At 33.5% G+C, this 25,262-nt stretch overlaps 1 protein-coding gene and 1 long non-coding RNA gene across 10 annotated transcripts in view; one reads left to right on the forward strand and one right to left on the reverse strand.

Annotated features, from left to right (window-relative positions):
• LOC100785690 (uncharacterized) overlaps positions 1-6,594 on the reverse strand; it is a 13,239-nt gene extending 6,645 nt beyond the window's left edge. For 2 of the 9 annotated variants that reach the window (XR_003267676.2, XR_003267677.2), the window contains exons 1-8: positions 6,234-6,594; positions 5,717-6,130; positions 5,370-5,488; positions 4,900-5,004; positions 4,581-4,783; positions 3,609-4,124; positions 2,036-2,222; positions 41-290 (exon numbers count right to left, since the gene is read on the reverse strand). This is a non-coding gene — a long non-coding RNA (uncharacterized lncRNA). Of the gene's footprint in view, positions 1-40; positions 291-1,164; positions 2,223-3,608; positions 4,125-4,580; positions 4,784-4,899; positions 5,005-5,369; positions 5,489-5,716; positions 6,131-6,233 lie in introns of those variants that run through there. The other 7 variants (XR_003267678.2, XR_003267680.2, XR_003267684.2 and 4 more) reach the window with 6 other exon arrangements.
• A 13,190-nt stretch (positions 6,595-19,784) lies between these two features.
• LOC100799603 (ATP synthase subunit delta', mitochondrial) lies at positions 19,785-23,462 on the forward strand. Its single transcript, XM_006583457.4, has 2 exons — positions 19,785-20,182; positions 22,949-23,462. The coding sequence occupies exons 1-2, from the start codon at positions 19,934-19,936 to the stop codon at positions 23,291-23,293; spliced, it is 594 nt and encodes a 197-aa protein (XP_006583520.1). The 5' UTR covers positions 19,785-19,933; the 3' UTR covers positions 23,294-23,462.
• Positions 23,463-25,262: the final 1,800 nt, after the last annotated feature.

Here is a 25,262-nt window from a genome sequence, read left to right on the forward strand (position 1 = left end):
CCATACCCATACCCGATATCTGACGGATTAAAATAAATACCTAGATCCATTGTCTGTTCCTGATTCGAGCATTCTTCAACAAGGAAAGCTGATGCCTAGCGTAATGGTTTTTACTCAACCTAACCTCTTGAGTTTCTAACGGGGCGTCGATCTCTCTTCAGATGAAGAGAATTAAGGATGAGCTTTTGGTGGATTGGTATATTGGAGACCATAGTCTTCTTATAAAGTGTTAGCCTAAAAGGGTTTTTATTATCCCCTTATGGGTCAACACTAGAATCGCACATACACACCTGGAAATTGGAAAAGTCATAGACTAAAAAATTAAAAGTCATCCAGTAAATCAAAATGCAAATCAAGAAAGTCATAAAGTGAAAAATCACAAACTTAGAAAACAGAATCATATATGCAAATCCAGTAATAAACCTCCATTTTATTTTGCACCTTTATGGAAGGGCAATGATGTGGAGGATGAAGGTGAAAGGAAAGTGAATCGAGAGAGGGAGATGATGGAGGGGGGAGGGTGAGAGCGAACTAGGAGAATAATGTTTTGGGATAGACATCAACTTTCATAAAATTTATAAGAAAATGGGGAATTCAATTATTAAAAAAAAAGCACAAGAATTACAAGATCGAGAAAGTTTCTCATATGTCATGCAATGCAATTGGAAACTCCATTGTGCTTTACATGGCACTACAATCGGGACAAAGCTAAGCTATTTGACATGTTGCAGAAAGCAGCAAAGGTGCTAAGCTCCCTGCGAAGGAGATAGCATCCTTGATTTCATGCAACAACCAAGAATCATTAATTATGCTAAGAACACTATATCAAAGGAATAAATAAACAAAGCACACAACACCACAATAAACCAAATCAAAGTTTTAGTTTTTTCCTTCTTTTCGTAAAGTCTAAATCCAAAAATTCACTATTAGAAAATAGACTTTTAACATCGGTTGTTTTTTACTTCCTACATCGGTTAAAAAACCAATGTTAATTTTATCAACGTTAACATCGGTTTTCAAAAAACTGATGTTAACATACACTGCACAACATCGGTTATTACGAAAACCGATGTAATATATTAAGAAATATGTAAAAAAAAAGTGCAAAAACAACATCGGTTTTGATAAAAACTGATGTTATAAGATGCATAACAACATCGATTCTTAAAAAAAACGATGTTCAATTATGTATTTTGAAACATTTTTTACATCGGTATTCTTAAAACCGATGTAAAAGTGCCCTTATAACATCGGTTTTAGGCCTAACCGATGTAGAAAGTGCATATACAACATCCGTTTTTGTCACAATCGATGTTATAAGGACACTTTCTACATCGGTTTTAAAACAACCGATGTTATAAGGGCACTTTCTACATCGATTTTAAAACAACCGATGTTGTTTTTTATATAAAAAAAAACAAAAAATATTTTATTTGTTTTATAATAAACCAAAGAATCAATTCATAAAAAATATATTATTTTAAATTAAAATATTTTAAAATTATTATTTTCATTACAATATCACATTACTTACAATCTCAATATTAATCTAGAAACAAATTTAAATGATAATTATCAAACTATAAGATATAAATATTACTTATTTTCAACTTACATATATATCTTAACAAAATAAGTGAATCCAAGTTGGGGTTTTGGATGCAATGGAGTGGAATTTATTCCATTCTAGTTTAACAATCCAAATTTCATTCCATCCTGCTCTATTGTTTCACGTTCCCCAAATCCAACCACTTTTTTTTTGTTAATAATTTGGGTGCTAAAAGATAGATCAAAGAAGTGGATACAAGAAGGATGTAGACACAAAAATGAAATAAACTTCTATGACAAACGCCAAGGCAGGAAGCAACTAGGTGAGGGATATGCCTAGGTAACAAATCAAAGAATTAAAACTTGGTTCTTTTTTTAATTGGTAAAACTTGGTTCTTATTTATAGCTTGCAAATTGCAAACATGTAATACTCAGTTTGGTACAACAAACGAGAAATATGACAAATACTCAGAAGAGAGCATGTTACCTAAGTTTTAGATACATAGGACCAAATTTTTTTCCATGAGCTAATCAGTTCTTGTATGAGCAGAAAAATGTCCTCCTTCCATGATTCTTTCAACTGTAGGTCCCACTTCGTGGACGAATTTGAAGGATTCCGAGAGTCGATTGAGAAGGTTCGTCAATGCAATTACCTCATTCCTTTGCAGCTGCAACTGAAAGATCATCAAGTTAGATACTAGGCTTGAATATCTTATGACGTTAAATTACTATCTTATGACGAATTTGACGACTTCTATATTATTAGTTAGTCTGAGTAGAATATTACTAGGCTTGAATATCTTATGACATTAAATTACTTTCTTAAAAATTGAAATAAAACTAAATTATATCTCAGGAGCTTAGGAGTGTAAGCGGAGGATGTGAATCTACTAAATCAAATTCAATCCAATTAAAATTTTATAAGCTAGGTTAAGTTTTTTTTAGTGTACAAAATTATAATTAATTTAGTAATGGATTCACGAGTTGTAAATCTGACTTAACTCAATTACGTAATAATAATATATTAATTGTCTAATTCTATGTATCATGTATAAAATTTAAATGATTATTTTATTATTGTTGGTTTGACTTTTCAGTATTGTGATATGTAAAACAGTTATATATTTTATGGATACTAAAACTATGATTATAAAATAGTTGTATGTTTTATGACTACTAACGATGAGTTATATATAGAATAGTTTTATGAATACTATATAACTTTTAGTATTTGGAGAAGTATTGTTTGTGTGTTACATGAACTGTAGTTGAATTATAAGAATTAAAAAAAATTGAAGTAATATTAATTTTGAGGTTTTTAATTAGTCATTATTAATAAATAAAGTTTAATATATTAGTAGGTTCTTAAATTTTTTGAAAAATTTGAGTTTGTTATTTAAATTAATAAAATGTAATTAAGTTATTGATTTTGTAAAAAAATTGTAATTGGGTCCTTGAAAATAATTTATGATGACTTAAAATCGTTAGAAAAATAATGTTTTGTGTCAAATTTACTAACTCTAAAAATTTAATTATAAAAATTGTACGTAGAAAATTAAGGACCTAATTATAATTTTTTTAATTTAAGAATCTGATTAAAAAAATTCTAAAACTTTGAAGACCTACTTATCTATTAAACTTAAAAATGACAATAGATGTTAGGGGTGATGAAATATAATAATTGAGGGTTTAAGATTATCTATGAGATTCTTTCAGACAAATTTTGAAAATTGTTTACAATGGCTGATTAAGGATCGAAGAGAGTCATGCTATTTTATGACTATAAAAGAGTTTTGATGAGTCATGCTTGTAATAATTATATATAAATAATTTTGAAAAACATGAAGGGCAACAATAATGGATTATAAATTTATTTTATAGTTGATCGGTAGATTTTAAAAACTCAAAAAAAAAATATCACCCTTCAACCTTGAACCTTGTCTGATAATAATTTGAAATTTTACATAGAATAAATTGTTGATAATAATTAATTAATAATTTTGAAGAATAAAATTTTATGAAAAAGAAACCGTGAACACAAAATAGTAAATAGTTATTACCTGATGACGATTGTCTTCGTCTACTGGCAACTCTGACCTCACTCTTTCACATTCTCTTCCTTCAAATGGTGACCAAATCAATTATGAGCCTTTTCACGTTGCTTGTAAAATCGTCTCCATTACCACTCGAGTTCGAATCACACATGAAAAATATTAAGTTAACAAAAAAATATCAAGAAATTATTTTGAAAAAGAATTAAGAAAAAATGGGTGAAAGGAATTAATTAAATAATTTGAACTGAAACCATTCAATAATTAAATAAATTGAAAAGGATAAGGAAGTATTGAAACAATATTATAAAAAGTGCAGGTGTCCTTAAAAAATTGAAAATGCTTTCCTTCAATAATATTACACAAAAGGTATTGTGGAATATGGAGGAAGCTAGAAAGATATATAATAATATAGAAATGAATTGTATGCATTGTGCAGATACAAGTAAAAGGACATATGAAGATATATAATATAGCTTACCCCATAATCAACATTTCTCACATCCTACACAATCCATCAATGCACTGCATTCCACAAAATAACATTCCATTGCCAATGAGATAAATCAAAAGTGTAAGTTGAATCAGTAATAGAATAATAAATGGAGAACAAGTAAAAGGAGTGGTCATTTAGTTGTCTTATGTTCAGATTAGATCAGCAATCAAAGAGTCCAGATAAACCAAACCAATTTAGCATCCATCAGTATGTGGAAAACTCAAAATGAAAAGAAAAACCATACTGTAGGACTAAAAATATCAATGATGGGATTTTAGATAGAATCCAACCTATATATACTATGATTCCTTCCACAAAAATGGTTTTGTAAGCATTACTACGAATCATTGGTAATCAATTGTCATTTTTTAGCAGTATGATGCATGCTTACAAGAGACTAAGCCACAACAAAGCCCTGCAAGTTATTAATGGATAATATTTAGCTAGACAGAGCTCAGTCCACTTCCACTAGTTTGAAGTAATACCTGATGTTTCTAAATTGTTGTTGAATTTTCTGTTTTAGCTCAGGTCCACTTTGGCCTTTCCACAAATTGGCTTCATCAAATGGAATTGGACATGCAGCTTGAAGCTTGGGGTTGTAAAGTAGCTATTTTATCAAGGATTGTGTTGTAAGGTCCTCATTGGGGTTACCAGTATCATACTCTGCCTGTTCCAGATAATCTAAAGCCTAAAGAGGAATGTGGATTGCATTAACTAACAAGTATTTCTAAAAAAAAAATAGCAAGATTGATTCGTATATACATGCACAATTTGTGAACTTAGACCATCACAATTTATACTCACTTTGGTTACTGCTCGCAGAACAAAGAGAAAAGTGAAATACAAATTTCTGACATGATCAGGGTATCTTAGGACTCGGTCATACATCAAAGTAAGATTTTGTCCCCACTGGAATAATAAAAAGGAAAGAAAGAAATTAGATATTGAAATACATTTTTCTCAAGTTCATAGTGAAATGTATTAGAGTAACATGGGTGTGCCAGTATGCCAAAAAAAAATGCAGGTGGCTTGAAAATGAGCTACATCCAAATTATTTTAGTAAATAGAAAGATCAATAACTTAATTTTACAAGGTCCATAATACTCTAAGAAAATCAAATTAATTAAAACTTTTAGGCTGTGAAACAAAAATCAAACAGCGGTCTATCTACATGCTCAAATATGCAATAACTGTATTAATTCATCAAAAGCAATACAAATATTCCTTTCAAACAAAAAACAAGCTATTGCAGAAAAGAGGAATGGGAGATTTACCAAATTTGTAGCTTCATCAAGTAGATAATCAAAAGCTATATGAATTGATATGGAGGAGTGAAGACCAGATATCAATTTATACAAAATCTTTTCCTCTTGGCATAACTCTTGATACGAATCTACAAAAGACAATTTTTTTGTAATTAAACGGCTACTTTTATGAACAATTTAACGATATCTTTCACTAAAAGAAACAGACGATAAGAACATGACCAATATCCAATCTATCAAAAACAAGAAACATTAGATGATTAAAAAAATAATGCATAGAGATAAAGATAGGGTAATCATTTGCATTCAAAGCTATTGGTCTGCCAAATATCAATGTTAGACAAAATGAAAGGTACCACCAAACTCCTCTGCTCAACTTCGAAACCAAGACATTTCTCTATGATTTCCTCCACCAATGCTTGAGTTAGGTCATCACCGTCCTCAGTTTTCGCATACCGCCTCAGATCCAGAGGATCCCTCACCATCTCCAACTATAATCATAATGAAATTCACATATAATCTACTAATAAAGATAAAAAATCATAAGTCAAAATTCCCTAAATTATTCCATAGAACAAAAATCACTTTTTTTTTTAACTTTTTTCTTAGACTTCAGAAAAAAAAATAACAATAAAAAAATATAGTAGCACAACTAGACTTCTTAATTCAGGGGTTTTCCACAAGCTGGGGAAGAAATTCCATGGCAGAAGCGCTTAGCTTTAAGGCCCCATATGAGTTTTGTAAGCTTGCTAACAAATCCTTGGTACTCGCTGGAATTTCCAAATCCAAACAAACAACACCCCCATCAGTAATTCTCGTCACAAGCAATTTCACAAGGGGAAATAATATAAATAAATAAATAAAAGGTTATACCTTTTTTAGGTTCTATTTTTCCACCAATTCCAACGGTGGAATCAGCATAAGCACGTTTCTCCTTCGAGAACTTGCTCAAGAGGCTGCAAGCATGAGAAAAGGTGGCTCAAGAGGCCGCAATCTTCGCCGGGAGGGAGGCGAATGGCGTCGAGATCGAGAGTGGAGAGATCGACGCATAGACGTAGCGCGGTGTCCTCGATCTCCTTTGTTACCATGATGTCTGCCATGATTGTAGCAAGCATAGTGTTATCATTATGGAGGCAGATGGCAATGCGAGAGAGGATTTGGTTTCTAGGGTTTTCTCCAGTTTCAAAATGCAAAAAAGATGTGTCACATGGTGTGTAAGGATTCTGTTTTGCTCTTCCTTTGTAGGAGTCTTTTTTTTATATATATATTTTATGTAGGTGTCTCTTTTTACATATATTTTATGTAGTATAAGTTTAGTGAGTTTGCAGTAAAAAAGTATAGTGAATTTTATATTTATTATTTTAAGAATTATCTTTTAAATGTATGATTTTTTATTATTTGTAAAAATTAAATTTATATTTTATTTAGGTGGTTGTAAAAATATATTTTAAGGAATTTTGTGATGTATGTTTTTAGAATAATAAAAAATTAGATAGGTTAAATTTATTTTTTCATTGAAATAAATTATTTAAATAAATAAAATATTATAACTAAGTTAAAAATTTTATATTTTCTATAAAATAAATAATCTTAATTTTTTAAATAATAAATTATATATATTTAATTTACCGTTAATTATATCCATAAGTAAAAGTAGTCGTAGGTATAAGTTTGTAGAGATTTTAAAATATAATGATAATTTAATATTTACTTATTGAATGATGACAAATATCTCATAAAATATACTTTTTAAATATTTATTAGACATTTTGATAATAAATAATATATACATTGTCTATATAAATGTTTTTGTATGATAAATTTTTTATTTTTATAATAATAAAATAAAATATATTAATAATAAATTTTAATTTTTTGATGATATAATTGTTTTTACCAACATTTTATAAAAATTCTATAAAAGTTAAACTCTACTATTAAAAACAATTTTTTTTCAAATGAACTAATATGAAATAATTAATATAAATGTGTGTTATATTTAAATGATAATCATGAAATAATAAAATTAAAATTACATAATTTATTTTAAAAATTTAGTTTAATTTTTAAATGCTTACCTTTTCAATTTGTTATCATTTATTAATTATTATATTTTTAAATTAAAATATAATTAATAACTCAATATATGATTTTTTTATGAATATATAAATAATTTTAAAAAGAGTTTATATTAACATCGGTTATTCTAAAACCGATGTTGTAAGTGCTTATACGACATCGGTTTTAAAATAACCCATGTTAAAATCGCATTGAATGAAGTTGTTAACATCGGTTATTTGAAAAATCGATGTTGTAAGTGTTTGACGACATCGGTTTTCAGATAACCGATGTTGTAGGTACTTGACGACATCGGTTTTCAAATAACCGATGTTAACATGATGATGTTAAAACTTATTTTTTTAGTAGTGATTGGACCACACCACAAAAGACTAAATTGAAGTTTCAATTTTCTTGTTATTTCCCAAAGCTTTAAATTCGAAAATTGGAAATTCACATAATCCTAACCCTAACAACCATAAGCATATCACCCACGAAACCCAAACCCAAACAAGAACAAGATCACACATTCCTCCACAATAATTTCATGATTGAATGTGCTGCGTAAAATGGTCACAACAGAGAAAGTGTGTTGTAAACCTTCGCAACCAAAAGATTCTTGTGGCATTGTGCACCAACAATGAGGATGAAGAGCATAAGGCCGAAGAACCCACCTTGTGAGACCGCGTTGGCACATGATGATGATAAAGCGCAATGAAGACCACGTCCTTAGGATTAAACAACACATAGTGGAGCATATGCATTGTTATTTCCCAAAGCTTTAAATTCGAAAATTGGAAATTCACATAATCCTAACCCTAACAACCATAAGCATATCACCCACGAAACCCAAACCCAAACAAGAACAAGATCACACATTCCTCCACAATAATTTCATGATCGAATGTGCTGCGTAAAATGGTCACAACAGAGAAAGTGTGTTGTAAACCTTCGCAACCAAAAGATTCTTGTGGCATTGTGCACCAACAATGAGGATGAAGAGCATAAGGCCGAAGAACCCACCTTGTGAGACCGCGTTGGCACATGATGATGATAAAGCGCAATGAAGACCACGTCCTTAGGATTAAACAACACGTAGTGGAGCATATGCGTGAGGAAGGAGGCGGTGCTATAAGAGTCTAAGAGATGGTTGCAAAGGAGGAGAAAAAACAAACGGAGTGAAAGAGGAGGCGGAACGGAAGAAATAGGATCGGTTTAGGTTTTCGGATTTTACTAATTAAGGACATTAGGTAATTGTCTCATATTTTAAAATATGTAAAAAAACAAAAGTACCACAATAGAACACATTTTTGAGTTGTCCACCCGAGAACCCGTCTACAAATAAATAGATATTTTAAGTTGAAATAAAAAAATAAGAATATATATATATATATATATATATATAAAATTTGTAAGGCACACAAATGTAAGTTAAGAGAAGAACCTACAAGAGTGAAATTCTGTCGGGGTTATCTGATGTCCCATTGTAAATTTATCAAAACAAACAAGTGAGATGAAGAAAATGTAGCAAACTTAAAGTACCATAAAAAGAAAGTGAGTGTATATTAAATATTTTTCATATCATTGAGGTGTATTTCAATTAGAAATTTTTTATGTTAGCGAAGATTTGTCATCATTTTTTTATATTGCTTCTCGATCACTGTTCCTCATTACAATTGTGAACTTTTTTTGAGACATTTGTTTCAAGATATCTACCTACATTTTTAAAAATGATATTTTCGTGAAATAACTACAAGTGTGATTATAAGAGACATTAAAAATGTTTCGTTAACATTCATGGTAGGAATGTTTTTATTTATTGGGGTAAAATATGTTTTTAATTTTTCTAAAATTTCAAAAATTCAGTTTTAGTATCTCAGAATGTATGTCCTACTTTAGTCTCTTTAATTTAAATTTAGTCTTTATGAGAAGGTATATCAATTACATATTCACAACACCATATAGCATTGCAAGCAATATCGAAAGTTGCATAGCGGTCAAAATATATGATGTATATCAATTACATATTTTTTAAAAATATCTCATCTCGATGGCTGAGGGTTCCTCACTATGTCGCTATGAGAAGGTATGAGAAAAAGTTGTCATTAAACACGTTTTACCTTTACATATACAAAGAGGTTATTTTCTGATTTGAAGCCATGATATATATCATTTATATGTTATAAAAAAATTAAGTTGTATGCAAATAAAAATCAAATACAATAAAAAAATTAACATAGTATTAATTAACTCGATGTTCAATTGGATGGAGACTCGTCAAAGATTATAAGATGGCTTAGGACACATGCTACAACCACGATACCCATGGTGGCCTCAATAGCATTGTAGTAGAATAAATAAAATTTATTTTTGCCTTTAAAAAAAAACAGATGTAGTCTTAAATCACGGATCCAAGAAATTCCCCAATGCAATAGCATTATAGTGCCTCTATGCCAACTATTTAACAATACAAATCCCTAGCCCTTGTCATGTGGAAAAACCCCAATATGAACATTTTTTTAAGAATTAATTATGTCTAAAAATGATTAATGTTACAAAGACTGCATACATGTGAGGACAATCAAACATGTGGATCAATAGATGTAGGGTTATTTTAGCTTAATTAAAAAATCTCGAGTATATGTTCTAAGTATGCAATTGAGTTAAATAATCATAGGTAGAACTTTGCCTCCCATGATCCTATTTGGCTCCAACATAATTGTTTTTAGTGGAGAATACGTATCATCTAGGGAAAAAAATGCATAATTGTGAGGAATATTTTGGAAGCATAAAAATCCCAAAATAATAGATGGTAAGAAGGGAAGAAATGAGAAAAAGCATGGTTATGGATGGAATTGCAACTTTACTATGTAGTATTGAGGCATTTGTTTCCTATACTATCCATCTCTTGACCTACACCTCCCAAGCAATTTTGTGATGACAAAATTATCCTTAATGACTTGTGTGTTATAGCACTTCCCTTCCCCAACCCTATAACACCTCCTTCACTCCTTTCATTGTGTGTTGCCCAAACCTTTACTTGGAAGTGCGACGACGGCAACAACCCCTGTAGTGCCCTCCTCACACCACCCTGAAACAACCCCATTCTCCCTCTTTCTTTGTACGGTTGAGGCCCCTACACCCCCATCATGCCACCCTTTATACACCAACCTCAATCACCTCAGAAGCGCATGACACTGATAAAGCCATTTGAAGCCCTAACCCTAAAAAGTAATGCCATTGAAGATAAGCTTGGAATGGGTGCTTCTTTCTTTTTGCTAAGTTTTGGCCATTGGGTTTTTAGTGTGGTGGTGGGTTTCTAGTGGTTGGTTTTGGCTGCTTTTTTCTTTTTTGACATGGTGCTGGATTCTGGTGTGGTTTTGGGCATTCCAAAATGTTCATTCTGGAACATAGTTTGAGTTCTAGAAAAGGCTTTCTAGATAATATAAAAAATCATTCTTGAATACCTATTTCAGATAACAAATGCAATATTTCAAACACTTGATCACAACTTTAATTGGTTGCCTTAGGTGCATGGAAGGGGGGTGTGTTGTTATGGAAGAGTGATAAGAAATGGGAGGTATACTTTTTTCCAAAAAAATAATTGAATTGGGGGACAAAGAAACAAAGGGAGTACACTTTGAAGGTTAGTTTGAAAAAAAAGGAAAACAGAGAGTGCATCAATATAAAGGAGGAATTGATATAGCAACTGTCGATTTCTATGTAGGGTGTTGCTAGGTGCACCCAACAACATTGCTGGTGCACCCAACAATTAGTGTGAATGGACAAAAATGTCATTGGGCTTATTTTAAAATAAAAAAGGCGCACCCATCCCACTTTTTCCGCTTCGTCTTTTCTTCTTCTTCCTCCGCCATTTCCTTCGTCGCGTAGCTCATTCTTCCAGCATTTTTGGACTTGCCGTCGAGGTTGCACTCTATCGTCAAGGTTAGTTAACCTTTGTACCTAGTATAAGCTTTTTTCGTTGGATTTTGGTTGTAGGGTAGACGCCATTGAAGATTAGGATTTTCAGAGGAATTTGAATAGGTGCAACACATACGGAAGAACTTCTTCCGTATGTGTTATTTAGGTAGTGACAGTCATATAGAAGAAGTTCTTCCGTAGCGTCTTACGGAAGAATTTCTTCAGTATGAGTCTTACGGAAGACGTGTTACTCATACAAAAGAAGTTCTTCCGGAAGTTTCTACGGAAGAAGGTTCTTCCGTAAGAACAATTTATACTTACGGAAGAACTTCTTCCATAAGTTCCTATGGAAGAACCTTCTTCCGTAAGCACAATTTGTTCTTATGGAAGAACCTTCTTCCGTAGGAATGGTTTTCTTATAGAAGAAGGTTCTTCCATAAGAAGGAATTAATTTTTTTAAAACTTAGTTTTTTTATAAATTAAGTTGTTATTTTTTTTATATAAATTAAGTTGTGTATGTTTTGTTTTGTAATAATAGAAATATTTATGCTTGCATGGTGGTAAGTAAAAAAAAATATATTATATATAAGGTTAAATTTTTGTTTTTTATATTTGCATAAAAAATATGGTATTAGGGTTAGGACCTAGTTGAGTGTATGATATATGTTTAGTGGTTGAGTGTGTAGGGTTTAGTTTAGGGTAGTCAACAATGCTTAGGGTAATATGATATGATATATGTAGGTTTTTAATTATATGAATAGTTAATTTGACCCAAAAAAATACGTGTTCTTCATGATTTGTAGATCATGGTTAGAACAAGAGGGTTAGGTCGTGCTTTAGCTAGGGTTATAGGCAGAGACATGGGTAGAGAGGATGAGCATGATGCAGTTGATGTTCCCCAGAGGTGTAGGCCTACCGCATCAGCCCATAGGCAACGGGTACATGTTGCGGTTGATGAGGGTGTTCCTCAGGTGACTGAGGATGTTCCTCATATGACGGATGATGTTCCTCAGATGAGTGAGGATGTCCCTCATATGGCTGAGGATGTTCCTCATATGACTGAAGATGCACCTCAGATGACTGCGGACATAGATGCAACTGTTGCAGAGGACTTAGGTCGTGATGGTGCTGAGGGGTCACATGCTGATGAGGGATTCCCTGGTGGGCCACGTGACCCATCAGTGCTGACTTCATTTGCGATAGGAGAGTTGACGATCATGCTGGATGATGTGTCATCACTCCTGTATCTTCCTATCAGTGGCGCCTTCCACGGCTTCGAGGCTCTGGTGAGGAGGCTAGAGCCGAGACAGTACGAGCGCGCGGGGCATATGTATGCCTGTCATGGGTTCGAGAGATCTATGAGATGAGATGTGAGGCACGACGATGGATTGTAGAAGCTCAAGCTTATCTCCTCCACCTAGTCAGTTGCACTCTTTTACTAACAAGAGTGCAACACATGTTCATGTGGTGCATCTTGAGGCTTTTCGCGACCTGGGTCAGAGTGGGGGCTATGCCTGGGGAGCTGTTGTGCTGGTTCATATGTATGACTAGTTAGATGAAGCTTCTAGGACCACGACACGGCAGATTGGGGGGTACCTCACTTTATTACAGGTAAATTTTGTGTTCGTGTTACATTGGATTATTATGTAAACATGTTTTTATGTTATATTTACCTCATTTTTGTAGTGCTGGATCTACGAGCACTTTCCGAGCGTGCATCAGTGCGTCACTGATAATGCGTACGAGGAGACATCCCCACATGTCTGCCAGGGGCTGATGATGAAAGCTCATATGAAGGGAATTACAGGAGCGTCGTACCGGGCACGTTGCGACACTTTGACGGTCACAGATGTGTGCTGGTTGCCTTACACTGACCATCGAGAGGTTAGGGGGTTTGAGTTGATTTCATCGTTCCAGGGTCAATTGAGATAGGGTCCTATTGTGGTCACAATTTGACCAGAGAGGGTGGTACGCCAGTTTGGGTACATTCAAACCATCCCTCTGTCGCCTATTAGCGCTTCATTGTCATATGATGATATAGATGACAGGTGGATGCATTTCTCGGACCACGTAGCAGCTACGGGTGAGATTTGTGTAGTGCCTGGGCAGGTATCTGCGAATTACATTGAGTGGTTTTTCCAAATATCTCACCCGTTCATCATACCGACCCAAGCAGGTGATGAGCCTAAACATCCACCTGCCCCAGAGCATGACGAGTACGTCCAGCCAGAAATCCCAAAGGTTCCATTGGCATTTGATCCCCCTAGACATACACTGATAAGATAAGTTGGTTCAATGTTTTATAAATCGTTATTTATTTTAAATTTTGTAATAAATGTTTTTTATGACTGTCACAAGATGATTACGAAGGCTATAAAGCGATCACAGAAAGCTTGGAGCGTGTGCTCAACCTTAGGATGATCACGGAAGGCACAGAGTTATATGATATCATGGAAGATTGCATCAAGATCGCCAGGGGAGGTGCCAGCGCAGATGGAACTGTTAGGGCTCGACAAAGATGACGCAAAGAGCATTGATGATGTTTTTTATGTTTTGTACTTGACAACATTTTTTGTATTTGTTACATTTTTTCTTTAATATAGTTTAATTTTTGTGCACACTATATGAAACACCTTCCATGATTGATAAAATTAATAAATAATAATGATCACATTATCTTAAAAATAAATATAAAACATATAACATAAAAAATTATACATTATAAATAAAAAGGGGTATTATTATAAGATTAAAAATATCTCCCATCTAAACACATGGTAAAAGTTTTCGGATTGTGATGTATATTATTTTATCATATTAACTGACGTACCAATTCCGATTCCAATCCCGGTTCTTAAGCCAAGTTTTGGACTCTTATGAAGTTTGGATTAAAAATGTGAAGCTAAAAAAAAGAAATAAAAATTATAGACTTTAAAAAATTGGATTTGGACCCTTCAAACTATGTCTAAGTACCCCATATTTGGTATTTTTTTAAAATTATGTGGTAGTCGATAACAACATTCGAGGGCTGCTTTCTCTGAAGTCTGGACATCAAAGAACACTAAAAAAATAATATCGTGAACCGGTTCCATCGAATAACACCTCAAAAAACAACCACAAAATAAAAAAAATGGATTTGGACCCTTCAAACTATGTCTAAGTACCCCTGTTCAGCATTTTTAAAAAATTATGCGGGAGTCAATAACGCCATTCGAGGGGCACTTTCTCTAATGTTTGGACGTCAAAGAACACAAAAAAAATAACATCATGAACCGGTTCCATCAAATAGCACCTAAAAAAAACAACCACAAAATAAATAAAAAAATTGGATTTGGACCCTTTAAACTATGCCTAAGGTCTGAACGTCAAAGAATTCAAAAAAAATACATGATCAAACATATGGACACCAACATGTTGTTTCAAAATACTGGAAAATGAAACTTGCATTCAAACAATACATTCAATTTTATTTTGGAATTCAAACACATTGTAAACATATAAAACTTACATGAAAAATTAAAAAGTAAACCTTGCATTCAGTCGTTTAGCGATGTAACCACGTCGTCTTCCATTTTCATAACATGTTTAGTAAAAACAGCTAAAATTTCTATTGGCCTAAATATTTTCCAGCAGTTAGACTGTACTAACACCTTCAACACTTCATCGTTGGTTTTCAACTCAATAATTTCATATTTTATAACTTTATTTGAATACTCAAAACGACTTGGTTGGCGAAAAAACAATTGTCTTACCATTTGTGATTCGTGAATTCCATGAGGGGGAATCCCTTTAGGTGCAACTTGCTTTATCAAATCCTTCAGTTCATCAATGGTACATCTAGAAGGAATTTCAAATTTCTTTGGATTTTTTCCTGCGAACGCGCAACCTACAAAGTTGTTCTAGCGTGGCATGTTCCACCTCCTGTTGTAATACAGGAACGCGTCATGAGTAGGGGTCATAGTGAATTCAAGTAAGTTTAATATTCCATCTGGTGTTCTACCAACAGTGCATAACAATTCAATTGGACCAACACACGAAAATTGATCATTACACATTAACATGGTGTTGACATCGTTGTCATTTTTCAATTGCATACAACGAAAGCGAAAATAGTTACCTGTCTATGTGACTAGCTGCCGGTAGTGAATTTCATCCAAAAAATTGTTCATGGGTTAGATTAAGGGTGATGTGTATTTTGGTTTTCAGCGTTGCAAAATCACAGTTGTTTGGTACTCGAATGGGCACCGGAGTGGAAGTTTGAAAGTAAACCCCAGTATCATTGTGACTAATCGATCCATTTGAAAAAATGAAACCCAACCTTGAGTTGACAATCGTCTGATTGCTAGTTTCTCCTAAAAATGTCATACTTTGTGTAACAATTAGGAGAGTATGTGAAATCAAGTTCATGTGTGATTTATTAGTGTTTATCGTGTCTCATATATATAGATGGTTCTCACCAAATGATTGATTTACTTTTTTTATAAAAAAATAGACACGCGTGAACATGTTTCGTGTTTATGTTTCCTACTAAACCAATGTGGTGTCAAGCTGTATCGTGCATTAGAATGTGTTGTCAAGTCAGTGAATGTCGTGTCACGCTCAAACTTTAATATGCATGCATATCATTATGTGTTGTCAATTATGACAACGACGTATCATACATGCGTAATTGATTTTGGTTGCACCAACTAATTTTTTTCTTAACGCAACAAGTACTTAATAATTGTTGATTAACGACTTACAACAAATTATGAATACAATTAGATAAAAATGCATGTTCAGTCTTCATTTAGGTCGACATAGTCTCTTTTGAAGGTCGTCAAGCTTGTGTACTGCTGCATTCTACTAATATATGGAATTGGCCACTGCTTTACCTGAGGAAAACAATTGCTTGACCACAACAACGCTAGAGGTAGTAAAGGACAATGGTCTTTCAAATAAACATGTTGTACATGAACAAACACTATTAAGTCAAATGAACCAGGGAAGTGATTGCATAATTCTAAAAGTTAGACTAACTATCTTCAATGTACCTGAACAAAATGATTTCCAAATACGTGACCGACACATATCATGCGGTGCACAGAAGAATCGGGTGGTGGTTGACTTCTAAGAGAAAAAAATGTCATGCTTTGTTGTCGGGACAGCGATACAAGAATTACATTATACCTTGATGCAATGATATATCCCATCTCTGTTATATCCATCCACTTGTCCACACTAACCTGAATCAAGCAAACATACACATCTAAGTTATTTAAAGTTTGTTCTTAAAAAAAATAACCTAAAAACATACCTTGGAAAACCCATCAACAAGTAGGGACAACCTTAATTGTTCAAATCTCTCTGTGCCACCAAAGAGATTGGTGTAGTCATGCGACCATCTGCCAAGTTCTTTAATCAATTCGTTGTGCACCAACGACAGAGAATCTTCTTCCATACCTAATAAAGCAGCAATGGACTGATATCCACAGTTACCGTCCGCTTTGACATCCACAACATTGTGAATGAAACCCTGTATAAATGGCAGAAATTGATCCAACATCGGGATGATCCTTGTTGGCTTCGGCGGTTCAGAAGATGATGCACTATGTTTCACTGAAGAGTTGCTGCTTTGAACAGAATGAAAAACATCAACATACTCCCAGTAAGACGGATCACGCTTTGTGGTTCTTTGGCTTTCATCGGTTTCTTCGGTGCACCTTTACTGTTAACCTTTGACGGAGGATGGCACATAGAGTTTTGATCAGGGTATGCAATATCTCGAAGTTTACTCTTGAGAGTTACTTTGCCACACACATCAAGTTCCTCAAATCTTTTAGATATGGTCTCAATCTCTTCCTTGATGCTGACTTCGGCCTCACATAACCCTTGATTTGAAAAGCAAAGTCTCCTCCATAACATATGGACTGAATCCACTGGGATGCTGCCAGCAGTATACCTAGATAGCTCACATGCACAAGAAAGACCGTGTGTGCTTCTCATCACACAACCACAAGAAAAGGGATCATTGCCAAGATAACGTAGACGCTCAACCTCAGCAACAATCTCATTTAAGGCGTTCCTTGAAACCATTCCAAGAAGCCTCTTGTATAAGGTTTTTTTTAAATACATGTCCAACCACATGCGTACTAGTTTCGAATGATGCTTTAATTTCAACGTGCTACAGCGTGATCATGTTGTTCATGGCATCCCAAACACTACACAGGTCTCCAAGGCTATTTTGTAATACTCTTTTTAGAGCCCAATGAGTAGATTCAACCCTACATTTAAAATACACAACAATCATTACAAATATACAACAATTAAATACCATTTATTAATAACCCTTACTTGAAAAAAATAACATTTTAATAACTGTTTGTTATTGTGTTGCCTAGGTGCATGACCTTATTCGTCCAGGCTATAATAAAATTTTCCTTGTGTGGGATAATCCATGTTTCGTTAACATAATCAACGAACATTGACCAAGGTGAACAAGCTATTTGAAACTTGTGAAGGCACTCAGTGAACTGCTGTTCGGACGGACAATCAACCAAAGTACCCCAGTTATCCACACATAGTCCCAGACATTTTTTTGACCGATTAAAGATTTGCACTTGGCCTTGACATTCATGACAATGTGAAACCTGCACAACAAGTTTGTACATTCTGGGAACACTGTTTTCACTGCATTCATCAATGCTAGGTCTCTGTCAGTGATAATAACAACAGGGAGGCGATCGTTTCTTAAAAATAGACCTTGAAACCGTTCCAAAGCCCATACAATATTATTAACATGTTCACCCTCCAGATATGCAAACCCAACAGAGAATGTCATCCCCGTTGGTGTCACCCCAACAAAGTCAAGTAGTGGGAGTCTGTACCTATTTGTTTTGTAGGTATTGTCTATAAAAAACACCATATGACATGCATTGCATAAATTTACTGCATCTGGGTGACACCAAAACAGATCACGCACCACAACTCCATCCTTCAATCTATGTCAATGAATGTATTGATCACGTTCAAGAAGCTTCATTAGATGTTGCATTTCAGTATCAGCTCCTCTAATGGAAAAACAATATGCACTTCTTGCATTGTAAATTTGTTTGATTGTGGTGCAACTGTTGGCATTGTGCTCCTTCAACGTTAGTAGGATGCGTTTTTGGTTTCATCATAAACTTTGTCATCTCAGCAATAATTTTCTTTTCATCCTTGGTCAATCGCCCAACGTATGGATGTCCAACTAAGGACTTGGCCAATTCATGATTGTGAATCCCACAGATCAACTTTATCATCTAACCTTCCCCTCCATGCACTGGTTTCCCACGAAGCCTGAAGGGACAACCACATTTCCTACTCTCAGTATCTCTTCTAACAAATTCTTTATTCCTACACTTGTACAGACCGCTCCTTTCACACGCAATTCACACAAATGAATTTCTTTCTCATACTGTGTCAGACCTCATAATCACTGCAACAAATTCGTTTTCATGGGCAACTGTTTGAGCCCACTGCAAAACATCATCTCGGGTACCAAAGACCTACAACGCAACCCCGACATATTAATTTTTATACAAAACATACATTCAACCAAATGACTCAAACTAATGAACATGATTACCTGAGAAGTATTAAAAGCATCTGAACAATCAACAAGTGGTTAATTCACACCACATTCTTCTTCATTTTCATAATCCATATGAACTTCTTATGATATCGTATTGTCATACGTCCATTGATCTTCGTTCATCTTAACGACATATTAATAAATTATGCATCATACACAAGTACATACAAATTACCATATTAGCAAAACTAAAAATTGACTAAATAATAACTACGCACATATTAACAAATAATACAACTACATTCAAAATTTAAAACTAAATTATTTACTTAAACTAAATATTTTGTATTTCTAAAACACAACAATATTAAATTTTACGAAACATCTAATTTCACAAAAAAATTCCTTCAAACAAATAAATATTTTGCACCGTAATTAACAATAAAAATATAGAACACTATAACTAATAACTAATTAAACATTTTACTACTACAAAAAAATACAATTATTTTACTTAAATGATTTAATATTATACATAAATTATTATACCTAATTAAACCAATTATCCACAATTTCAAAAATATGAAATACAAAAATTATAAATTTTAATATTCATATTTATTAATTTTTTCCCAATTTTTTTTTAAAATTAAACAATAAAGCTTACAGAAGAACTTCTTTTGAAAGAAGCAGTGTCCATTTACGGAAGAAATTATTCCGTAAGGGTGTTGCAGAAACAAAAAGTGCGGGCGAAGTTATTCCGCCCTAAATTTAAAGAAAAACAAGACAGTGACAAAATTGACCTTTTATAAAAGTGCTGGGTCGCTGGTGCACCTAGCAACTCCCTGCTCTGTAGTATTGAGGCATGTTAGAGCCCAATGTTTCAATAAGCCCAAAATCTCTCAGACCCACTCCTCTCTTCAAACTTGTCGCCCTTTTCACACTCTTTCACTCGCATCACACACAAACAAACACTCCCATTTTCTCTCTTTCTCTTTCTCTCCGACCTAGCGAGACCGAGCGATCCGATCCTAACCCCGCGATGCTCCGCCGCGCAACCACCTCCCTCATCTCCGGCGCCTCCCGCCGCCGCCTCTCCACCGACGTGCCGGCGACGCCGGCGGCGGATTCCGTCTTCGCGGAGGCGTGGAAGAAAGTGAGCCCCAACATCGACCCGCCGAAGACGCCGCTGGCGTACATGAAGCCCCGACCACCCACTCCTTCGACTCTCCCCTCCAAACTCACCGTCAACTTCGTCTTGCCCTACGCTTCTCAATTGGCCGCAAAAGAGGTCACTTTTTTTTTTTTTGCCTTTTGTTAATTTTCTTTATTTGCTTGTTTTCTTTGAATCTGTGGAAGATTTTGTTTTTGATTTGGTTTGTGGTTTTTTTGTTTCTGCATTGATCTAGTTGATGTAGGGTTTGAGGTGAACGGGGTTGGTCTTAGGGTTATTTAGTTGATGGAAATGAATATATTAACCCTAATTTTGGTTATTTATTTGTCTTCGAGATCCTTGGAGTTTGAAAATTGCGTTGATTCCCGATTGTTAAGATTTTAAGTGTGTGTGTGTGTCTGACGAGGTTTTAAATTGTGGTACTCGTGGTCTCTGATGTTGTAAGTAATTGCGGACAAATGCAGCCGATGTAGCCACAATTATGCGGTCCGTGACTGTAAAAAGCTTGATGTTGTGGCTGAAATTACTACTGCGGACCTTTGTTAAGCCTTGGTCTGTGATGTTGTGAAAATGAGGGTGTTGATGTTTTTATCTTTTGAAGGGGAAATTGGAAAATAATGCAGACAATTGATGAATGGTTTATTTTTGCGATTGAAATAAAAAAAAAAGGTGAATTTAGGATCCTCTTCATCAGCTTGCTTGTGAGAGTGCTGCTTGGTGCCAGATTATTTGGGATCTTATGCTCCATTTTTGGGTGGTTTTGGTCTGTTCTTTGGGCACATTTTCTTGCTGTTTATTATGGTTTGTTCAGATTTTGTTCACTTGTTTCAATGATTGTGAATTGAAATTGATATATTTTTTTATCCTTTTCTAGTGCTTTCAGGGTTTTCTTTTGGTGCATAAAATTATATTTTGCAAAAAAAAGTAGGTATTTGATTTTATTTTTTTTATGATTTTTATAAGCAAAATAAGTGGTATTGGTTTTTTACATAAGCATTGTGGTTACTTATGCTGTCATCGATTGTGTGGATCCCATTTCCCTTGCTATATAATCTAGAATTTATTTTTTACAAAATTCTATGTGGGAATGGTATTGTTTCTGGATTTTAGGATTCTTGGATCAAATAATGCAGTAGAACTATGTGTTTTTCCTTGGTACATTCCCTTGTTTGTTTAATAAGGAATTGTTACTAATCTAGATAATGGGATCTAGCTTTTTCGTCATCACCCTGTTTGATCTCAAATACTTTTCCTTTCTTCAGTTATCCAAACAAATTTATAAATAAAGAAGAATGTTGCCTCAGTTCTAAACAAAGTATAATCAAGCTTAACATTTTCCAATAAACCATAAGCATAGAGATGCAAAATTTGAATGGGTAACCCTGTTATTTTTCACATATAAGTATCACACATTACCTTGTGTTGATTTCAAGATCTTTATATCAGGAAATGAGTGCTGAGACTATATACATTATTATTGCTTTTTGGCCTTAGCAGCATCTCTTCTTGGGACTGAATCTTGAAATTCTATCTAGCATTGAACATTTTTTATATAAAGCTGACATCTTGATTCAATTTTGCTATTCCTAGCTTTAATTTTTCCTTTTTGAATGTGTTTTGTTTTGGATACCCATAAAACTTGAAACCATCATAATGTGCTTTACAACCCCTGTCATAATATATTTCCAAACCATCCATTTTATTAGCAAGAGGCATGTTTTAATATTTTTCTTTTTGTGTCTTTAGCATTTCTTTTACCTCAAAAGAAAAAGGAAAGAAGATTTTTACCAATTTTTTATCTCAAAAAATCTTGCTTTTGAATACTGCAAAGACATGATGCACTGACTATTTGCTGTTAGAGTAAATTTTGTAAAGTAACAGTATCATAAAAATATTATGCCATGATAACATTCACGGGCATCCTTTTATTGAAGGAGTTTTTTGATGATGCTGTTTCATGGCACCATAGTTTTCAAGTTTATCCTTGCAACACAAAATTCTGACTGTTTGATGCTTATTCCTACAAGTGCATTTTTTGAATCTATGCAAATGCCATCAATAGAAGCAGTCTTTATTCCAAAGCACTCCATTATTTTTTGAAAAAGTTTTTTTGTTATCTTTAGAGTAGATATTTTGTGGTTTGGATATCAAACAGATGCTTTTAAGCATGCCAGCTGTGCAGCTGAATTTTGAGGTGTCTGATTAAACTGGGTGTGACTCGTCTAATTGAATTAATGGAAGCCTGCCACTTTAAGACTTAAGACAGCCAGTCATGCTGTTGAATTCAGTGGTTCACATTGCCGTATGAGATAGTGTTAGTAGTTTGTAATATATGTGATATGTGATTGCATTTAGGTGATTACAAAAGTGTGCTTGCAGTGACATTGATAGTCCAGGAAGAAAAAGGATCAAATAAACAGTGAAATCAGAATTATTGGTAAATGTAATTTTCTACTCTCCACCATGTGCATGTGGTTTGCTGGTATAATCTGATTATGAGTGAATTAATATGCCAGTCTCAATTCCTTATCCTTGTAACTGTTATCATAAAGCAGCATATTTATTTTGTGGAGCTGAAAGCTCTGCTGCATTTGGTTGAGAGAAGCTTTATGCACATACAAATTATTTTAGTATTAAACCATGTGCACATCGATTGGACTGAATATTTTTATACTACAGTGCCACAGTATCAGAAAAGAATGTTGATGTCTATCAGAAGTGGAAACTTCAAATTCGTTGCATTGCAGTTATCTTCATTATTGACACATTTGGTTATCTGTTTTATTTTCTTGTGCTGCAACATCTCCAGCCTCACCAATGTCATCCAATCAAAGTTTTGGATATTAGTAAGACAAAATCCCTTAATTGATTTTTGTGCAACAGGTTGATATGGTCATTGTACCAGCAACAACTGGGCAGATGGGTGTTCTCCCAGGACATGTAGCAACAATTGCAGAGTTGAAACCTGGTGTCCTATCTGTACATGAAGGGAACGATGTGACCAAGTACTTTGTCAGCAGTGGCTTTGCATTCATCCATGCAAACTCTGTGGCTGATATAATAGCTGTTGAGGCCGTGCCGGTAGACCGAATTGATGTGAATCTAGTCCAGAAGGGTCTCCAAGAGTTCACTCAGAAACTGAACTCAGCCACAACTGATTTGGAGAAAGCTGAAGCTCAGATTGGGGTTGATGTCCATAGCGCTCTCAACTCTGCTCTTTCAGGCTAATAATAAGTACTGTAGTGTTGAGTCTTGCCTTTTGTATTTGTTTATTTCCCCCCACTGTGTGGCATTGATTTGTCTCGGTGTAATCAAAGTTGCTAAAAGAACATTTTCATCCTGAATTTCTGTGTTGAAAGTGGACTTGATAAAATAATATTTCAACAGCTTCAATCTAGCTCAAGGATGTTGGGCAAGACCTTGAAATTAGAAACAAAAGTTTCATTTTTTGTTTTGGATTATATTATAGGCAAATACTAGTTAACAAAGACCATAATTATGATTCTATAGTTCAAATCCCAAGAGCTACAACGAGAATATGCTACTCTATGAAGGGCTAGTGTAACATAAATAAAACTAGAATCAATTATTGTATTATTTTTTTTTATCTAAAACTTGTAATTTCTGTTATCTTTTTCATAGACTATTCTTATAACATTGAATGTTTTCTTAAAATTTCTAAAATCTTTTCAAATATTATAAATTTATAAAGTCTTTTTATATCATTAAATTCTTATAATATAAATCTATTAGATTCTAAATTATAAAATCTTGATTATAGAAGTCTTTTTAATAAAATCTCAGTCATTATATTCTAAATAATTTTTTTAAATCTATAACTTTTTTATAGTTAAAATAGTCTTTTAAAATTTCAATTTAATATAGATCCTTAAATTAGGGATCAATCTGTAGTTATATTCTTAGTCTCTGTCCCATCCCTAAACCATCACCAAGGCAGCAAGGACAAAACAATGTAGTGCTTAACCCTTTACTCACATCTTTGAGCCACCCTCTGAATCTCATCTTCGCATCTCAGTTTCTTATTTGCTTTCTACATTTCAGGCATGTCATCCCACTCTAAACTGTTGCACGTTTCAAATGTGTCCTATGCATGTTTTATTTATTTAATTTTCTGTCGGTTTTGTGTTATGAACTGAAAGTTACATTGTATAATAGCTCTTATATAGGAAAGGCTTTTACTATCTCTTTTATTTATCAAGAAATTTTAATTGAATAAAAAAACCTGGCTTATAGATGTAGAAGCAAAGCTTCATGGTGAATCAAAGGTGATTCAAAGGTGTTTTCATGATAATAATGATGATAACAAAAGATGATGACAAAGGTGATGACAAAAAGCTCAAAGATCAATAAAAGAACAACTCAAGTGAATCAAGAACAATTCAAGAGTTCAAGATAAAAATCAAGAAGAATTCAAGACTCAAGGAGAAAGTTTAGAGTCAAGAATCAAAATTCAAGGTTCAACATCTCAAGAATCAAGATCAAGATTCAAGACTCAAGATTCAAGAATCAAGAGAAGGCTTAATCAAGATAAGTATGAAAAGTTTTTCTCAAAAATTGAATAGCATATGATTTTTCTCAAAACATGTTTACCAAAGAGTTTTTACTCTCTGGTAATCGATATTACCAGTAGCAAAATTCTTTTGAAAAAGTTTTCAAATTGAATTTACAATGTTCCAATTAATTTCAAAAAGCTGTAATCGATTACAATGTTTTGGTAATCGATTACCAGTGCTTTTGAATGTTGAAATTCAAATTCAAATGTGAAGAGTCGCATTCTTTCACATAAAAGCTTTGTGTAATTGATTACACTGATTTGATAATCGATTACTAGTGATTGTTTCTGAATAAAATCAAAAGATGTAACTCTTCAAATAGTTTTTGACTATTTCAAATTGGTTTTTAAGTTTTTCTAAAAGTCATAACTCTTCTAATGGTTGTTTTGACCGGACATGAAGAGTCTATAAAAGCAAGACTTTGTTTTGCATTTTATAAGTTATTTAATCAATCTTTTACAAGCCTTGAATCTCTTTGAACTTGTAACATCCCAATTTTCGTAAACTAGATTAAAAAAGATTATTATTTATAAATAAATAGAGTTTTAAAAAAAATGATGAGATTTTATAAATAAATAAATAAGGAGATATAATTATTAATTAAAATAATGATTTGAGAGAAA

Source organism: Glycine max, chromosome 7, assembly GCF_000004515.6.
Source record: "Glycine max cultivar Williams 82 chromosome 7, Glycine_max_v4.0, whole genome shotgun sequence".
NCBI lineage: Eukaryota > Viridiplantae > Streptophyta > Magnoliopsida > Fabales > Fabaceae > Glycine > Glycine max.